Source organism: Petromyzon marinus, chromosome 45 (assembly GCF_048934315.1).
Source record: "Petromyzon marinus isolate PM22_M1 ecotype Great Lakes invasive population chromosome 45, UKy_Petmar_22M1.pri1.0, whole genome shotgun sequence".
NCBI lineage: Eukaryota > Metazoa > Chordata > Hyperoartia > Petromyzontiformes > Petromyzontidae > Petromyzon > Petromyzon marinus.
Genome location: NC_133711.1, coordinates 1653039 through 1669755, shown reverse-complemented (window position 1 = coordinate 1669755; position 16717 = coordinate 1653039). Strand labels below are relative to the sequence as shown.

General features: G+C 45.4%; 1 protein-coding gene across 2 annotated transcripts; it reads right to left on the bottom strand.

Moving 5' to 3' along the window:
* Nucleotides 1–3034: 3034 nt before the first annotated feature.
* UBE2C (ubiquitin conjugating enzyme E2 C) lies at nucleotides 3035–11709 on the bottom strand. Of its 2 annotated transcripts, none has more exons than XM_032971272.2 (7): nucleotides 11604–11709; nucleotides 10215–10401; nucleotides 9734–9761; nucleotides 8636–8722; nucleotides 6852–7056; nucleotides 6096–6155; nucleotides 3035–4507 (listed from the first exon to the last, which is right to left on the bottom strand). In XM_032971272.2, exons 2-7 carry the CDS (start codon nucleotides 10313–10315, stop codon nucleotides 4464–4466), a joined length of 525 nt encoding a protein of 174 aa, XP_032827163.1. In that variant the 5' UTR covers nucleotides 10316–10401; nucleotides 11604–11709; the 3' UTR covers nucleotides 3035–4463. The 2 variants fall into 2 exon arrangements, with proteins under 2 accessions (XP_032827163.1, XP_032827164.1); XM_032971273.2 differs by lacking the exon at nucleotides 11604–11709 and adding an exon at nucleotides 11482–11572.
* Between the last annotated feature and the right edge of the window lie 5008 nt (nucleotides 11710–16717).

The following is a 16717-nucleotide window of genomic DNA, read 5'->3' as shown; positions in this document are numbered from 1 at the left end:
TCTTTCCCGCCTGCCTTTGGTGATGCCTTCACGAGTCGTTGAGTATGCAACAACAACAACCGCCGTTCGCAACTAAGTAGCACTGGACGTCACCACGGCGCTCGTGCCAGGCCATGTGCACGTTAAGGCCACGTGAAGTGTTGAACGCCCGCTGGCAGCAGAGGTTACGGGACAGACCCAGGCGGTGCCATGGGTTGACCGACTGAGATGACAACGTTGAGTGTGCACACGTGGTCAAAATCTACGCTCGCTCAAAACGACCAAACTCGCCAAAGCCCTCCTCGCCAACGCAAATCGTATTTCAATTCCAACGTTTTGCGAACGATGAGGGAACTCGTCACGACAGGAGAATGCAGCGTGCAGTCTGGAGGCAAAAAGGTTTGAACACAAAGGTGGTGCTACTGCTCGTGAATTGCAAGGAAGAACTCCCATCATGCCTTGCATACATGTCATGTGATAACGTTGCATTTGCAATGCTGTCAACCTTGTCCAGATCACCAGTTCAAGAGCGGAACATGTTGTTTCGACCAGCTCAAGAACTGAAAAATGTGGCCGTTCCAACAGGCAGCAGCCGTTAACAGATTACTGTCGGCTAGTCTCATCCCCATTAGGACAGGCAGCGAATAATAACAGCAAACATTGATGAAATTAATGTTGTGATCAAGAAAAAGCTGAAATGTGATCACATCACATGCATGCAAGGCATGATGGGAGTTGTGGCCTGTTAGCACACTTGCGTTATCTGTTTCAAGTGATTTCTTTACCTTTCCTGTACTTTTCACTCTTTTCGTGTTTCTGTATCGTTTGTTGTCACGTTCTGACCTGCCTCTACTGGACATTTATGGAAAGAGAGCTTTGTAGCTTATCAGATTCCTTCAGTATAAATACGTGTAGTATTCTAATTATGTTAAATATACCAATGGAAACCGTAGCCCGTGGCCTCTCATGTTTCAGTGGCCAACTGTGGCCCACCTTTCCACGTTTTCAATATTCATTTAAATCCCAATTGTCACTCCACATTGTGTTGCGTGTGGCTTTAATTTGTACGTCTTTCAGGTGATGGTGACATCACTGGGCCACTGGTGACCAAACCAGATCATTGAGTTGTATCGAATTGTACAGAACAAAAAATTGTGAATCCACATGACACATGGGAAATTCCTAGGACAATCACGGCATAGTTTGAATATCGTACCGCTAATTCATAGCGGTGCGGCAAAAGAGACTTAGGAAAAGAATACGGGACGCCCGGACTTGTGGGCAGTGTGCCGGCAACGCGAGAGCCTTCGGCTCCGGTTCCGTGCTCAACTCCTTCGCCTCGAATTATTCCGGGGCCTGAATTGTGTCGCCCAAACGCTCCTCCCGTCAGAATTCCGGTGAAAACGGCCAATTTCGTACAACAAAACTAAACCTCCCCCGAGGCAATGTTGGGCTTGAGCCTGTTCCGCCAAGGTTTGAATTTCCACCCTTAGAGAAGACCCAAATGCACCACTGCTCGCCGCGATGTGCGCAGCCGGAGTTAGGGGGGGGCCCACGCCTCGCGAGTGAGACCCGTCGTTCGGCAGGTTGTCGTGAAGAAAACGATTTAGAGTCGCCTTGAATAGGTCAGTGTATTAATTACCAGAAAGAGGTTGGACCGTAAATGGTCACCTTGGGAGAAGAGGAAAATGTTTTTTCCACGGGAGAGGCCATAAACAAACAGCATTAAGTCGTAAAAATCCCAGAGATGTGGGAAAATGTGGAGCTGTCGCTAATACAGCAGAGCAATTGAGGTCGATACAAGAGGGACAGGACGAAAGGAGCCTGTAAAGTCATTCCGGGGGTAGCAGTGGTGGATCGACATCAGATGAAGTGTATTTACCGACTAAAGCCCATTGAGCTCCACATCTGTTATTCAAGGGCGACTCGGCCAGTAGACGACATCGACCACGGGATTCTGGTGATGAGATGAGCTCAGGAGAGGGGGAAACTGAAGTGAGAGACCAACACCGGTGTGACGGAAGCAATAACTTTTCGGGAGTGCCTGGTGCAGCTACGGTGGAGTGGGACAACTTGACAAGGGGAGCGGTGGCAGCAGTGGAGACATTATTGTGGTAAAACCGTCACGAGGAGTCCCCCTCACGGCTGCCACCAAGTTGACACCGCAGAAGATGCCCGGCTTTTGATCTTCCAGGAAGCTACTCTCATGGTCCACGCAAAACCGCATCCACTGCACGAACCGTGGCAGGAGATGCCAGATATCCGATGCACAAATGGAAAATGTAAAACTTTCCAGTCGTCGGTTGAACACGTAGGCTTTCGTGACCAATATCCATACTTTTTTGGGGGGTTATCGCGTAAATATAAACGTCATTAAACCCACCACCACCAGCCAATTAGTTAGGTTTGTCACTAAAAAAAACATGCCAATCAGTGACTAATTCAGCACACCGGTGTGTTGGAGAGTAAACCCATTTAAAATTCGAGCACGTTTCACAATCGTGTGAAGTCATCCAGAACCAGACTATGCAACTAATAACAATGCAACGCCCAAGCCACCTCAACTAAGACATCGCGGCAATAGACACTCCACTCTGCATCTACATCAGCCCATATGAAAGAAGACCGAGTTGACAGGGTTCCAAGTGGCAGCACTTGCATCGGGGTGGGTATAGAGCAGCTTATCGAGTGGGGTTTCCTTAGCCTTGCTGAAACAGTTTGGTATGCGGGCCAAGGTGTTCATCCTCAAGTCCACTCCAATTCCGAGGAGCCACCCACTGTTCACGAGACAGACAACACAAAGGATGAAGAAAACGGGATTTTGGGTAACGTGGCTGTCAAGGAAATGTCCTCTGTGATGATGAGAATTAATCGGAAAGAGGTGGAAGCCATGGAAGAAATTATGTGGAGAATCAGAGATTTTAGAGAATGAAACAATGTCAAGAGCAATTAAGCCAAATCGAAGATAGCTTCTGAAATGCACGCAGGTCAACCATTAAAAAAGTCTGCGCAACAATCTGCACAACCCATCGGATTCATCCAGAACAAAATCAGGTTACAGGTTGTAACATTTAATACCAGTTTAATTACATGAAAATAAATACAGATAAAAGTTGACACCTAACAACCCCGTCCATGCTGCCACACACAGCCGCGTTTGTTCAACTACAGAAAGGATCCTCCGTAGAGGATCGAGCACATGATGAACGAGCAATGCAGCACCGTGCGTTAAAGAAACACGGTTACCGAGGACACCTGGGCTTAAGACTGCCATAACATGATGCAAAGAGTCTCGGCCATCAGAGCCAACATGATCAAAGCTATACACAAGTGAAAGATTTAAAAAGACATTTAAAACCATAAATATGAAGCAAGGATGTGCATTTGTCTCTTGCAACATTATGGAGAAAGGCAAAAAAACCAGACAAAACCGGACGCACTTATTAAAAAGGTGATCGTTCTCAGCTCCAAGCGTCATGCCCTGGCTCATGGCTTGAGTTCACTTATCAGGAAAATGCTATTTAAAAATGAGAAACGAGCTCACGAGTGAAAATGTCTAAAAACCTGGTTCCGTAAAAAGCGATAAAGCTGACCGTCTCCTTCGCACACCTGTGTCTCCGCATTGAAAATAAAAGTTTTGTTTTTACACAACCCACAGGCCCCACGTCCTTTGGGAGTGAACGTTTGCTCAATTAATTCAACACAAGCAGCTTTCGACCGGCTTTGACGGTGTCCCATCAGCACTCAAGCTTGCTCGAAGCAATGCTGGTCGAACTGCCAGACGTTAAATGCAGTTTCACCAGCATCGATTAAAGTCCGACTCTGCTGATGTTGAAACCGGTCTAGAGTCTGCTTGTTCGGAATCAAGGGTGCCAAGATGATGCAGTCCCCCTGGGCAGCTGATGGATTGTGTAAGAAACACTTTTCTTTTTCATGTGGAGACGACAGGTGAAGGAGACACGGTCTGCTCGTTTACATCGTGATAAAAAGATTCCGTTAAAATCAAGGCCCGCGCCATGTGGACAATTGTCAGAACATAATGGAACAGCCCCCAAAATTGCACCTGGAGCCTAAGTCTGAGTGTACAATGCGAGTGTAACGTGGTGAGTGGCGAGTGTACGTGGCGAGTGTACGTGGCGAGTGTACGTGGCGAGTGTACGTGGCGAGTGTACGTGGCGAGTGTACGTGGCGAGTGTACGTGGCGAGTGTACGTGGCGAGTGTACGTGGTGAGTGGTAAATGGACGTGGTGAGTGTACGAGGTGAGTGATGAGTGATTGAGGCGAGTGTACGTGGTGAGTGTACGTGGCGAGTGGTAAATGCACGTGGTGAGTGTACGTGGTGAGTGATGAGTGATAGAGGCGAGTGTACGTGGTGAGTGTACGTGTTGAGTGTACGTGGCGAGTGGTAAATGCACGTGGTGAGTGTACGAGGCGAGCGGAGAGTGTTAATGAGCGACGGGGATGTCATGTCGGCGATGCTCTCATCAGGACTTTGTCTCGTACTGCTTCAGCAAGTACTGCTTGTATTCTGCACGAGAGAGAAACAAGAGAATACGAGTTAACCTGCAACACTTTATGCAAGCGTAATTCCTGGAACAAAGCCAGATTTAAGAAATGTATCGCGGTGAAAATTAACATTCGGAGGGCACCTCTCCCTCCTTTTGTGCAGTCGGCAAACTAAACCAGACAACGCAAAAAATCCCAGTGGGATGCAAGTCAAACAACAACCACAAGACAACTAAGATTAAGGCCATCAGTCTAACTCCGTACTACAACAAATCAAACATGTCCAAACGAAAAAACTTTTCCAAATCACCAAAAACTAAAGCCATAATTGCAACGTAACAGTGATCACAGGGACTGTGACCGAATTTTTACAATAAACTACATAAATAACATGTAACACCAAATCCTAGAGGCATAGCTGGCTGCATGAGTTACTCCACAACAACAGAAGCATCAGTCGGAGTATAAAATGTTTCAATGCACCTTTAAGATCAGCACGCTAAATCAATGATGAAACAAAGTAAGTTGTTTCCCGTGCTTAATTTGTGTTCACCTTCTAAAAAGATCCGGCCATGTCATGCACCCCAGGCTATGAACCACTGATCTAGATGACCAAATATGAAAAGGGAGTTCAGCTCCTTAAAAGCTTTTTTTAATATATCAATTTTGCATGATGTTTTATTTTAATGTAATCTACATACACACAAACATTAATGAAACTAAATGTATGTTAATATATATTCGACAGCCATGATCAGTGCACTGCTGGATGAAAGCGTCCACACGCAGTCGCCATCCCTCGCACAACTCCTGCAATGTGGCCATCATCCATCCCCACACGAGATTCACCACTTCCTCCTCTGCGGTGGTCGCACAATTGGGAGCACTCAGTGCATCACTAACCTGACTTATCCGGCGTTACTTTCAAATCTTAACTGCACTATTGCGTGTGCATCTCACTGCATTGGCAGCTACTCCATCCCGTGCATCTCCTCAGTTCCTTCACCCCCCTCCTACAGATCTCACACTTCGAGGATGGAGCACCATGGCCACAAGTGCCCACTCGTGGCTTCGGTTACAGCACACAGCTTACAAGATTCGTCTGATATGGCTTTCTCACTGCCTCAAAATTCTTAATCTGCTGCAACTTGAAAAACAAAGTAATAAGCAAGAGGACTGAACACATGTTTCCAGATGAAAACTCTTACAGCTAGGGCACTCGGCTATCGGATTAGCTACGTATAATCGACCCCGATAGCCGAGGTTAAGGAACTGATCATCGATATTGGACGACACCAAAATAGTTGAAGTATTACCCGTTTGCGTAAGTGCCGCTGAACAGGAGGTGATGGGCAGGGATTAAGAATGTCATCGGCAAATGCAGCCGGGACATTCTGGGTATGGGGCCATGGTGTTGCCCGGATCACGAGGCAGGCCTTTGGGATGGCCACCATTTTTCTTTTTATGGGCCCAGGTAATGGACCATAAAGCTAGTTGACGATGTTTGCGACTTTATTTAATCGATAACTTGCCCCAGCCCTTACAAATGTTGTTGTTGTTGTTGTGCGGTAATGTTCTGAGATGCAGAGAAGAGGGATCACACTCTTTACCATCCTGGTTTGGCCAGAGCTGCGCTGCGTGGACATTCAACGGGCTCTCGTTGTTGGGCTCTGGAAGAGAATCGCCCCCACACGATGTAGCACCACGACACTTAAAGAAAACACCAACATCTTCCGATGGCCCCAATGGACCTCAAATGTACACGAGCATTTCCTCAATCTTGTACAGTGATTTAAACGTAATACCAACCTTTTTTACAATGCTTCTATTATACATAATGCGGCATAATGTTTTCCATTCATTTAAAACACCAGCACGTTGAGGTTAAAGTTTGTGAAAGCAATTTCACTACATGACATGTCAAGGTATGTCTTTCAGTCTATTATAATTCGTGATAAAAGATTTTTGTCTTGGGTTAAAACACGTAAACACGTCGTAAACCCACCTCCATCCGACAGCCAATTGGTAAAGTTTGTCACGTACACAAAACGTGCCGACTAGTTACTATGTATGCACGGAGAACTTATTTTGCACCGTACGTAGGCAACCGTGCTAAATCGGCGAAAAGTTGTACTCAAAATTAAAAACGTTGTGGGTTTTGCTCTCCAACCAACCCTTCAGCTCGATGCAAGCAAAATTACTGGGGTCATTCACCACACTTGGATGTGCACAATTACACGAGCACTACTCCTGCGAACGGCGTGGGAAAGTTAAGCTCGCCGTCGGTGTCGACTGCAACGGGCGGCACCGTGGCTCGGCGAGCCGCCGATGATGCACGGGGGGGGAAGGGGGAGGAAGAGGCGCACCTCCCAGCAGGCTCTGGATGGACAGCAGGATGGTGCGCACGTCATACAGCGCCGACCACTTCTCCTTGAGGATGTCAAGGCAGATGTTGCCCTGCAAGTCCACGTTGGGGTGGTAGCACGGCGTGACGAAGTGCACGCTCGGCGCGTTATACGGGTAGCCGCTGGGGAACTCCAGCGACAGCTTGTAGCGCAGGCCGTCGTACACCTGCAGGGGGTGGGGGGCGTGAGACAACCGCGGCCCACCGCCGGCGTGCACCTCGCCGGCACAGACGGGCGGCAGCACGACATCGTGCAGGCCGGAGTCCGCGTGCGCACGCAAGCTCGGTGCTATTCCAAGCGTACGTCTCTCTACGCTGCTTTGCACAGCGGGCAGCTTCGGTTTAATTTTCCTTGGCACCGTCCGCGTTTCTGATTCACGTCACAGCCGGCTGTACGCACCGATGAAAATTTCTCTTTTTTTACAGAGTTATGAGCAGATCCTCTTTCTTTATCATTAAGGGCCTGCCACCCTGCTCTTGTTCTCTGTATTTCATCGTTTTGATCTCCATTTAGTCTGCATCATACATGGGAACACAGGGTGGATAGCATTGTGTACCGCAGTATACCCGCCAGGGCTACATCAAGGGAAACGTGCGCGCACAGCGGAGCGCAACATAAACACTACAGAGGTCGCCATCGCCAATGATGCAATGACGATGGGAAGAATAGCCATCGGCTCTGTCTCCCAAAAGAAATTAGGATTTGCATGCAAAAGGAGTTTCACTCAAGAAGACGCCAATTTGGAGAATTTGAAGGAATAAAAGATTTTCAATTCCGAAGCCACTAAAAATGGGCACGGTGAAGGTGTTTGATCGTTCACGATGTATTGTCGAACATCGTCTGGGATGTTTAAATGAAAAATGTCCACAACGTTCTGAGTACAGAACCCACAAGTTGCTATGTTCGTTAACACCAGTGGTCACTAAACAATGGCATAGCTTGCATTCTACAAAGAGGTTCGCTTGCAGAATTACAATGTAATTTTTTCCGAGAAACGTTTCAAGTGAAATGTAACAAAAATGTTCCACGATGTCCTTTAACAACATTTAGTTTGCCAATGAAATGAGAAGTTAACATTGTTTTCCCAGTTTCCTGCAGTTCACATTGTGCCGATGAGATCCGTCGATTTTTGTTGCAATACCCAAGCTTCACTTCCATCAAATCAGTTATTAGTTCTCCCAATTTCGCTGGAATCACCGTGGCTTATAGCTATCCCCTTAGCCCGACATAAAACGTGGAGAATGTTTATTTGTAACATATTTATTTACTACAAATCAAAATGTTACATAATTAACTTAATTGCGTACTCGCAGGGTACAATTTGTATGTTTATTGTAAATTAAGAATGGAATTAAAACACATCCACATGAAGCCAGGATGAAATGGCCACTTATAACCCAAGAAACCTAAAGTAACACTTAACTTCCAGATAACTCACTTTTAGTTTTGTTTATGTGCTATGCTTTTTAACTTAATTCGTCCAAGCCAACTTCCCCCTGACAATATATTGTATTTCTAATTGATTGTTGTTTTTACTTAAATTTCTATGGTTGGTTTAATTTGACAATTTTTGTTTGATAAATAGCTTTTTGCGATTGCTTTCGTTATTTGGCCCAGATTACTTACATCCCTGACCCCTTGCGTTCACACTTGATTAAACAAAACAATCTCACAATTGTAACCTCCAGCCTAATCTACCCCGAGGATCTTGAATGAGGTGGGGGGGGGGTTCCTCTGTGCCTTACAGTTCCCTTTGGGCCGGTGATGGTTCCAATCCAGCGGAAAAGGTTCTCTCCATCCGGAAATGCCGATACGTCTTTGTCCCCAGACATCTGCGCACACACACACACGTTTGGGACGGTTAGTACGCATGTAGAATTTCTTTCGCACCGTACGTAGCCAACCGCGCTAATCGGAGGTGTGGGGAAGGACAACAAACGAAAGCACAAACAGCAGTTCTAAAAGAAAGGAGTTTTTAATTTAGATGTAAAAGTTTAAACTCCGTTGCCTAAACATCCTAATATAGGACCAGAGTTCAGGCAATGGTTGGCACTGCTTCTGGCCGCCTTCCCGCTGGTCTGTGGATTTCCACGTCTCTGAACTATCCTCTCGCGTAGCTTGGTCATGTATTTGTTTATAAATGAAAATCATAGCAGAGAATCCAGTTTCACACAGATAAGCTGTGCAGAATGTAATCACTCTGTAAATGCCGTGTCTGAAATCTGGAGATATTAATTTCTTCTCCGGAGCCAAAATTCACCAAGATGCATTCCCCTCATCAACTCCAGCCGAAACTCACCATCACATGCAACGTCTATTCGCTATTCCCATTCCTCAGTTAAGACGTCGTTTGTCAACCAGTTTTTTTCAACCGAACGCATGTCTTGGATCCAGTTGACTTTTGATACATCTCTTCGGGGAAATAGTCGACAAAATTTGAGGTCAGACCAGGAGTGGTCTTTAATGTCAGCGGATAGGTCCTGGTGAAGTTTCAGTCCGTTTTCAGTGAGGAAAACCATCTCATGTTGAAAATGAATGACAATTATCTCTCAATTTCCAGAAGAATAAATTGCTGGGTTTGTTTTTACAAATGCTCTTCTTTTTGTCATAAACTTAAAAATAAGTACTCTGGTTCTTTTGGTAAAGTTACGTAGATAGAAACATGACGTTTCAGTCGCAACATAAGCGTCCGGCTTCAGGTGTGAAAAAATGATCTGCTGTTGTGGCTTTATATAGGCACGGGAAGGGAGAGGGAAGGGGGGGGAAGGAGTTTGGCTGTGGGAGTTCACAGAGGAGAGGGTTTGTGGCGTGCAGAAGTAAAATACCTTGGTTACAGTACTTACCATCAGTGACATCAGCTCCTGATGCAACCTAGGAAACACAGATAAGCACCTCATTTATCAATAAATGTATGGTAAAGTATGATCACATTGCAATAACAGCCCAGCATAGACAATTTCAATGTGAAACCACAGCCTCGCCTGTGTATTAAGGAGCTGAAGCAGTTACTGATGTATATTACTTTTTTGCATTCAATATTTTATCCGTAAAATCCCTTTCAGATGGAACGTCTCGTTTGCAAGTGCCCAGGGTTATTAAGTGACATATTTAACAAAAACATACATCCTCAACTTACACAGCAGACAAGTCGACAGGGTGGCCCAAAAGTCAGGATACAGGACGGTTGTTATTGTACAGGGTGGCCCAAAAGTCAGGACACAAAGGGCTATTTTCATGTATCGTAATAGTGGCACAGTGGTGTGTCCTGTCGTCCTGCATGGGGCCCGTGGCCTTCACAAACGACCGTGGCCCCATCCTCCTCACCGCTTGCTCACAGAGCCCCGCGCTACGGCGTTGCCGCTGTCCGCCGCCTTCCTCGGCGTGGCCGAGGTGCTCGCTGCGGGGTCTGTGTTCTGAGAGGCCATGGAGAGGCACCACCACGACCACGACTCTTCGACTTATTCCGAGTCTCCTCCACGGGCTCCTCGTCACTCTTAAAGTGCTGCTCCTCCTACAAGACAAAGACCCCCCCCACGTGTAGCATCAAGACTGTCGGGGCAAGTGGCGTTAGCGAGTAGCACCTCTGAAGACCGGCACTGTGGCACACGAGGGGGTCGGTGGCCGGCACCACGCCCGGCCGCCTTTGTCTCCCCAGTTGCGATGTTTACACACCGCACCAGGTACTCGTTTATACACACACGGCCTTTCATTCACCCACCAGTTAACATTTACTTAACTAATTCACACGCATTCGTTCAACAAAGTCAACATTAACACGTACATGCAGTATAACACGTAGGCTTTCGCGACTAATATTATTCAAATATAATGGAGTTTGGGTTAGACCGTGTTAGTATTAATGTGTCGATACCCTCCACAACCCGACACAGCCAATTAGTAAGGGATTTGTCACGAAAACAAAACGCCAAATCGTTACTACTTCAGACAACCGATGTGCTGGAGTGAATCAACAACATTTACAATCTGAACACGTTTCGCTGGTAATTACATCCAGCATCATCGGGCGATTTTCCCGATGATGCAGTTCAACAAGTAACGTCAAATGAGCGTCTTTAAATCTCTATTCAACGGTATTAGATTTGTGATGTTTCGCTAGTTATTAGTTAACATGAACATAGCTTTAATTCACGAATGCGAACACCTTAAACGATCTCGTTATCGACACCAGCCATTGAACAAAGCGATTCGCTCATTAACAAAAGACGCTGCCTTGAATGCACTGTGTAGCATTAACACACACACAAACGCCTTACTTTCGCGAGTTAAGGGTCCCACACTACCAATTATCTGTTTAACATTCACAGGCACGGGTCTTTAATTCATCAATTCACACACTCTGCTGTATGGTTGGAAATGTAACTTCCATAACCAAATTAGTTTCGCCGGTTAACAACGCACAGAACCCTGAACACACACAAACACACCCTTCGTTCTCTATTTGACAGTAACCCTTACAAACTTAGGATAAATAGGCAGAAACATCCCGCGAGCCCACGAGTTCACGAACGCGATTAGATCCGAACAAACGACGAAGACCGGCCACTGCCGCCGTGCGACTCAGCCCATGCACCGTGCAGTAAACCAGGAGCCTGCGCTCCTTCAGGAGCCGGCATGGTTAGACGAGAGTGTAAGAGCGATGAGGTGACGATGAGGTATCGATGATGTATCGATGAGGTATCGATGAGCCCGCACCTCTTCACGAACGCCTCGCCGCGACCGCCGCCACCGCCGTCGCGCGTTTGAATTTAACGGACACGGCGCTGGCCGTCCAATGGCGTTGCGAGGCGCAGCAACGCGGCGCCAACTCGCCCCTGGGGCGGGGCGGGGCCGCAGCGCGCGGCACGCGCCCGCCCCCGCCTCGCCCCAGGGGCAGAAAGCGCCTTCGACAGCTGGGAGGATGACGTCGCCGTCGGTGTGGGTTGTACTAAGAGCGGGCTCCGCGTTAGTCAGGTGAACATTAATAACGACGCGTAAACATTAAAGTATTAAAGCGTTCGTGACTGCAGGGATTCATATTCTTGGTTCATTCGGTAAAGTCAGGAAGAAGGGAAACAATAAAATAAAAAAAAATTATCACGACGTTTCGACTGCAACACAAGCAGTCATCCATCAGGTGTGAAACCACAGCAAGAAAATATTGCTGTGGTTTTCACACCTGATGACGACTGCTTGCGTTGCAGTCGAAACGTCGTGATAATTTTTGTTTAATTTTATTGCTTCCCTTCTACGTGACTTTACCGAAAGAACAAATAACGATACGTATGTGTGTATATATATTATAATCACACACGAATCATTCGATGTACATTCGATGTAATAATTTAGTAAGAATATTGCAACTGGCATGGGTATGGAGTTGAAGAAGTGTAAGTGTGTAGTTTTAAGAAGTGTAATTAAATAGCATCGCGGTAAATCACTCCCCCCGCCCGCTCGACCCCCCCTGCCGCTTCGTCGCGGTTGGTACAGCCCACCGCTAACAACCGCTCCGCCGGTTTGAATGTCCACCGCTGATTGGCTGAGAGGAGAGCACCACGTGGGGTCGAGGGGTGTGTCTCTCGCCGTGGTGATCGCGGCCCTCCCCAGCCACGAGGTGCCGCTTATCTGGCCACTTTGTTCGCTTTGCGGTCTCAATCGCAAAGCTGCCGCATCTGGGAACAAAATCACGTGGCTCGTTTAGAGTGTAATGTTGTGGTGATATCACCGGCACGATGACCTCTTGACCTTAAATGTAATTATACCTTATTCGTAAAAGCCACCTACGGATGAATGTTAATGCTTTTGAATTGCTGCTGCTAGCTACCCTTCTACATCTGTCTGCGGTGTACACGGTCGTCAATTAGGCCCGTGGCCTTAATAAAACAATTTCTCTTTTACACGTCTCACAATGAGTTTTTGTTTGATGAATTCACAGTCTATGGGCAATCAAAACAATGCACCAGGGGATAGAAACTGCGCCGCGTCCCTGAGTGACGGGGACACTCGACACTCAAAAAGTTAAGTACAGCTGAGGTGATCTTACCAATGAATGGTTGTAAGGTCTCAGGCAGAAATCGGGCCCGTTTGTAGGTGGGTGAGTCAATGGTGGAGACAATAGAATAGAGTGGTGTACCTCCTTTATGGATTTTAGTAAGCCATACAATCTGGGTAGTCTAGCAGCATAGGTAAGCGAAGTGGCTTATCATCATCACGTGGAAATGTATAGCAGGAACAATATTAATTTCTACTCTCGGGTTTTTTCGGTAAAGTCACGTAGGCATAAAATAAATCACGACGTTTCGATCGCAACACAAACAATCGTCATCAGGTGGGAAACCACAGCAATATTTTTTCTGAAGTGGGAGAGAGATGCCGTGGTAAGAGGTGAGAAAGGGGGGAGGGGCAAGGAGGGATTCCTGCAGTCACGAAAGCTTCAAATCTAGAATATTAATCTCAACAATCTCAACCACGTGGCAGCGATGCGCTCCGTCACCGCTAGAATGCGCCGCTGAGCGACTCAGTGACCACGTCGCGTCACTGAGTCACGGGGACACTCGACACTCAAAGAGGCCAAGCTGCGCCGTTGCTCTCGCCGGGCGCGGTGGCGTGCGCCTGTAATCCAGCTACTTGGAGGCGTGGGTTGCGGGATCGCTTGAGGACGGGAGTCCTGCGCTGTGAGGCTCTATGCCGATCGGGCGTCCGCACCAAGTTCGGTATCAATATGGTGAGCGAGGGGGAGCTCCCGCGCACCAGGTTGTTGTACTAAGGAGGGACGAACCGGCCCAGGCCGGAGACGGAGCAGGCCAAAGTCCCCGTGCCGATCAGTGGTGGGACAGCGCCTGTGAATAGACCTCTCAGGGCAGCCCGGCCGACACAGCGAGACCCAATCCTTTTATTATTATTATTACTACACGTTATTTACTCACCTCAAGTCCTATTCAGGTTTTTAAGGTATCATTAGGGTCGTGCTCACTCGCATTACATTTATATTTTATCTGACTCATTGCAATAAAATGTCACGAATTATGAAAGAATCTCAACACTGGCTCTTCTTCTATCAGATTAAAAATACATGGGCCTGTTCATATGCATCACAATTTCAGCTTTCACGAAGCAATTATCGCACTTGAGCTGTACAACAACTTTCATTTTATTGGGAAAAGACGCTGTCATTGAGTTGCTCCATAGCGCATTCTGCCGGTGACAGAGCGCATCGTCGTCTTCATCACTTCAAGAGGTTCCACTTTCACGAAATTTCAATAGTACACCAATTCCCAAGCCTGGGCAAGGCAGCAAAACAACAGCAAGAACAGTGCCAGACCACACCAAGACAACAACACACAGTCACCAATAAAATTACACATTTAAAGTTAACTATTGATACATGGGTAAGGATAAAAGTTACAAATCACATTGGCAAATGCAGTTGTATCCAACACGAATCTTCTGCTTCAGGATATGTTTTGAAGGAATATTTATGTTGTTGAAACGAGGTTGTTCCAAACCGTTGTCATGCAACTGCAAAGGCATTGTCACCTATTATAATTCTTGTTCTTGGGATATTTTAAAGGTAGTTGAATGGACGTCTTAGGTTAATTGTGCTTTACAATGGGGATAATGAATTCGCTAAGTATAGTGATGAGTTGTCAATAAGGAATTTATTGATGAACAGGGCCACATGTAGGTTTATTCTTCCATCAAGTAAAATAAGTAGAGGTCACAATGGTAGCTCCTATATACCATCATCCAGTGCAAATCGAAGAGTAGAATGATCAAGTGGCTTAGTCTGTTTAGTGTTTCATGAGTAGCTGATCTGTAAACAGTGCCCCAAGACGAAGAATTAGTGGAATGATAGCTTCAATAATTTGCAGGCGCAATCGAATGGGAAAACAAACTTTGTTTCCCTATATACTCCTGTTGTTGATTATATTTATCTTCGAGATGTGATCAATGTGGGGTTGGAAGGTCAGTCTTAAATCAATCAGTAAATCCAGGTATTTGAAGCACTTCAATGTTGTTGTTTCTGATATTCGTAATAGGTGAAGGGAATTAAACTGGACTTTTGTTTGAAGAAAATAGCATGACCTTTGTTTTTTGGGGATTTAGGAGCAATTTTCGTGATGACATTCGAAGTTCAATTAAGTCGAAATGGTGTTGGAGATTTGACACAGCTGTAATGGTGCAATCATCCCCTAGAAAATAAAACTTTATCGTGCAGGAGATTGTGACTTGTAAGGTAGCAGTTCACTTGTGATTTAAGTATTTCTTCCAATAATTTCGTAATTGGTGAAAGAATAGAGGTTGGTCTACAATTATTAGGATATTTTTAACACGTAGGCTTTCGCGACCAATATTATTCATAATAAAGGTTTTTGGGTTAGATCGCGTTGATTTATAAATGTGTCGTAACCCTCCACCACCCGACACGGCCAATCAGCAAAAAAAAGTGTCACGTTGACAATAAGACAAATAGTTCACTACTTTAGCCCACCGGTGTGTTGAAGAGTGAATCCACATTTACAGTTTGAGTACGACACATTTATAAATAAACGCGATCTAACCCAAAACCCTTTATTATGAATAATATTGGTCGCGAAAGCCTACGTGTTAAACTGACTAACCTCTATGGGGAGGATTCTTTTCTTAAAACCAGAAAATTGGAGAAGCTTCGCATTAAGCGGATGAAATTGATATCTTCACTGGCGTTCCTCAAAAGGTGCAGAGATTCAAAGGTAATACCAAACGCAGTTAAAATAACACATCACATAAAGTCTTCTAAAGCTAACCAAATACTACTCAAAGCTAGCGAATTAGTATTAATAGAGAGAATACAGCACAATAGGAGTGAATTATCTTACATTTCGGAATCGCTAAAGCAGTTACACTTAGATATAAGCAATAGTGTATCTATGCATTATTGGAATATAATCGATAACATAACACAACAATCGGCTGATAATGTGTTTAAACTAACAAAAACTAACCAAATTAATAAATTTTCTAGACTACATAATAAACAAATCCCCTACTGAAAACCGAAAATTTAAAAACAAAACCGTACTGAACTTGACTAACACTGTATTAACCGGTGACATGGTCTCTATCCTTTCTAAAGGCCTTAACTTTGCCATTACCCCACGCACAATTCCAGTGGATGAGATAATTGCTGAGGTAGAATCAGCAGTTAGACTCCTTCCACATAATGAGGCAGAGATGACGAGACATGAGGTTGCTAAAATAATTGAGAATAGCAAAGTTCCAAAAGTAAATATTAGCTCTAACGAGGCAAAAGCCTTAAGAGAGCTGCGTTTAAACAAGGATATCCACATCCTAGCAGCTGATAAAGGCCGCACTACTGTAGTGATGTCACGAGCCGATTATGATAATAAAATTAGAAATTTACTAGAGGAAAGTACCTACATTAAAATTAAACGAGATCCAACTAATACTTTAGAACGTAAGACCACTGCAATAATTGCAAATTCATTAATCCCTAAAAATGAGCAATACCAAATTAAGCCAAGGGCCTCAAAACCACCTAGACTCTATGGGCTACCAAAGATTCATAAAATCGGCATCCCATTACGACCCATAGTCGGTACAATTGGCTCTGCCACATATCAATTAGCAAAATATATAACCAAACAAATACAGCCCTACATCGGTAGGACATCTTCATTCATAAAAAATTCAGAACATCTTGTGAATGTGATTAAAGATATTAAACTTACTCCTGATGATATTCTGTTAAGGTTTGATGTGATTTCTCTATTCACTAATGTTCCAGTGGACGAATCGCTTAAATTACTTGATACACTAGTAAAGAATAC

Bases quoted from the DNA above. Each gene is read 5' to 3' on its own strand.
- UBE2C (XM_032971272.2), bottom strand. From the start codon at position 10,315: ATGGCCTCTCAGAACACAGACCCCGCAGCGAGCACCTCGGCCACGCCG. The intron at 8,723-9,733 runs GTAAGTACTGTA...GTGTGTGCGCAG, and splicing joins AGGAGCTGATGTCACTGATG to ATGTCTGGGGACAAAGACGT. The intron at 7,057-8,635 runs GTAAGGCACAGA...CACCCCCTGCAG, and splicing joins TCACCGGCCCAAAGGGAACT to GTGTACGACGGCCTGCGCTA.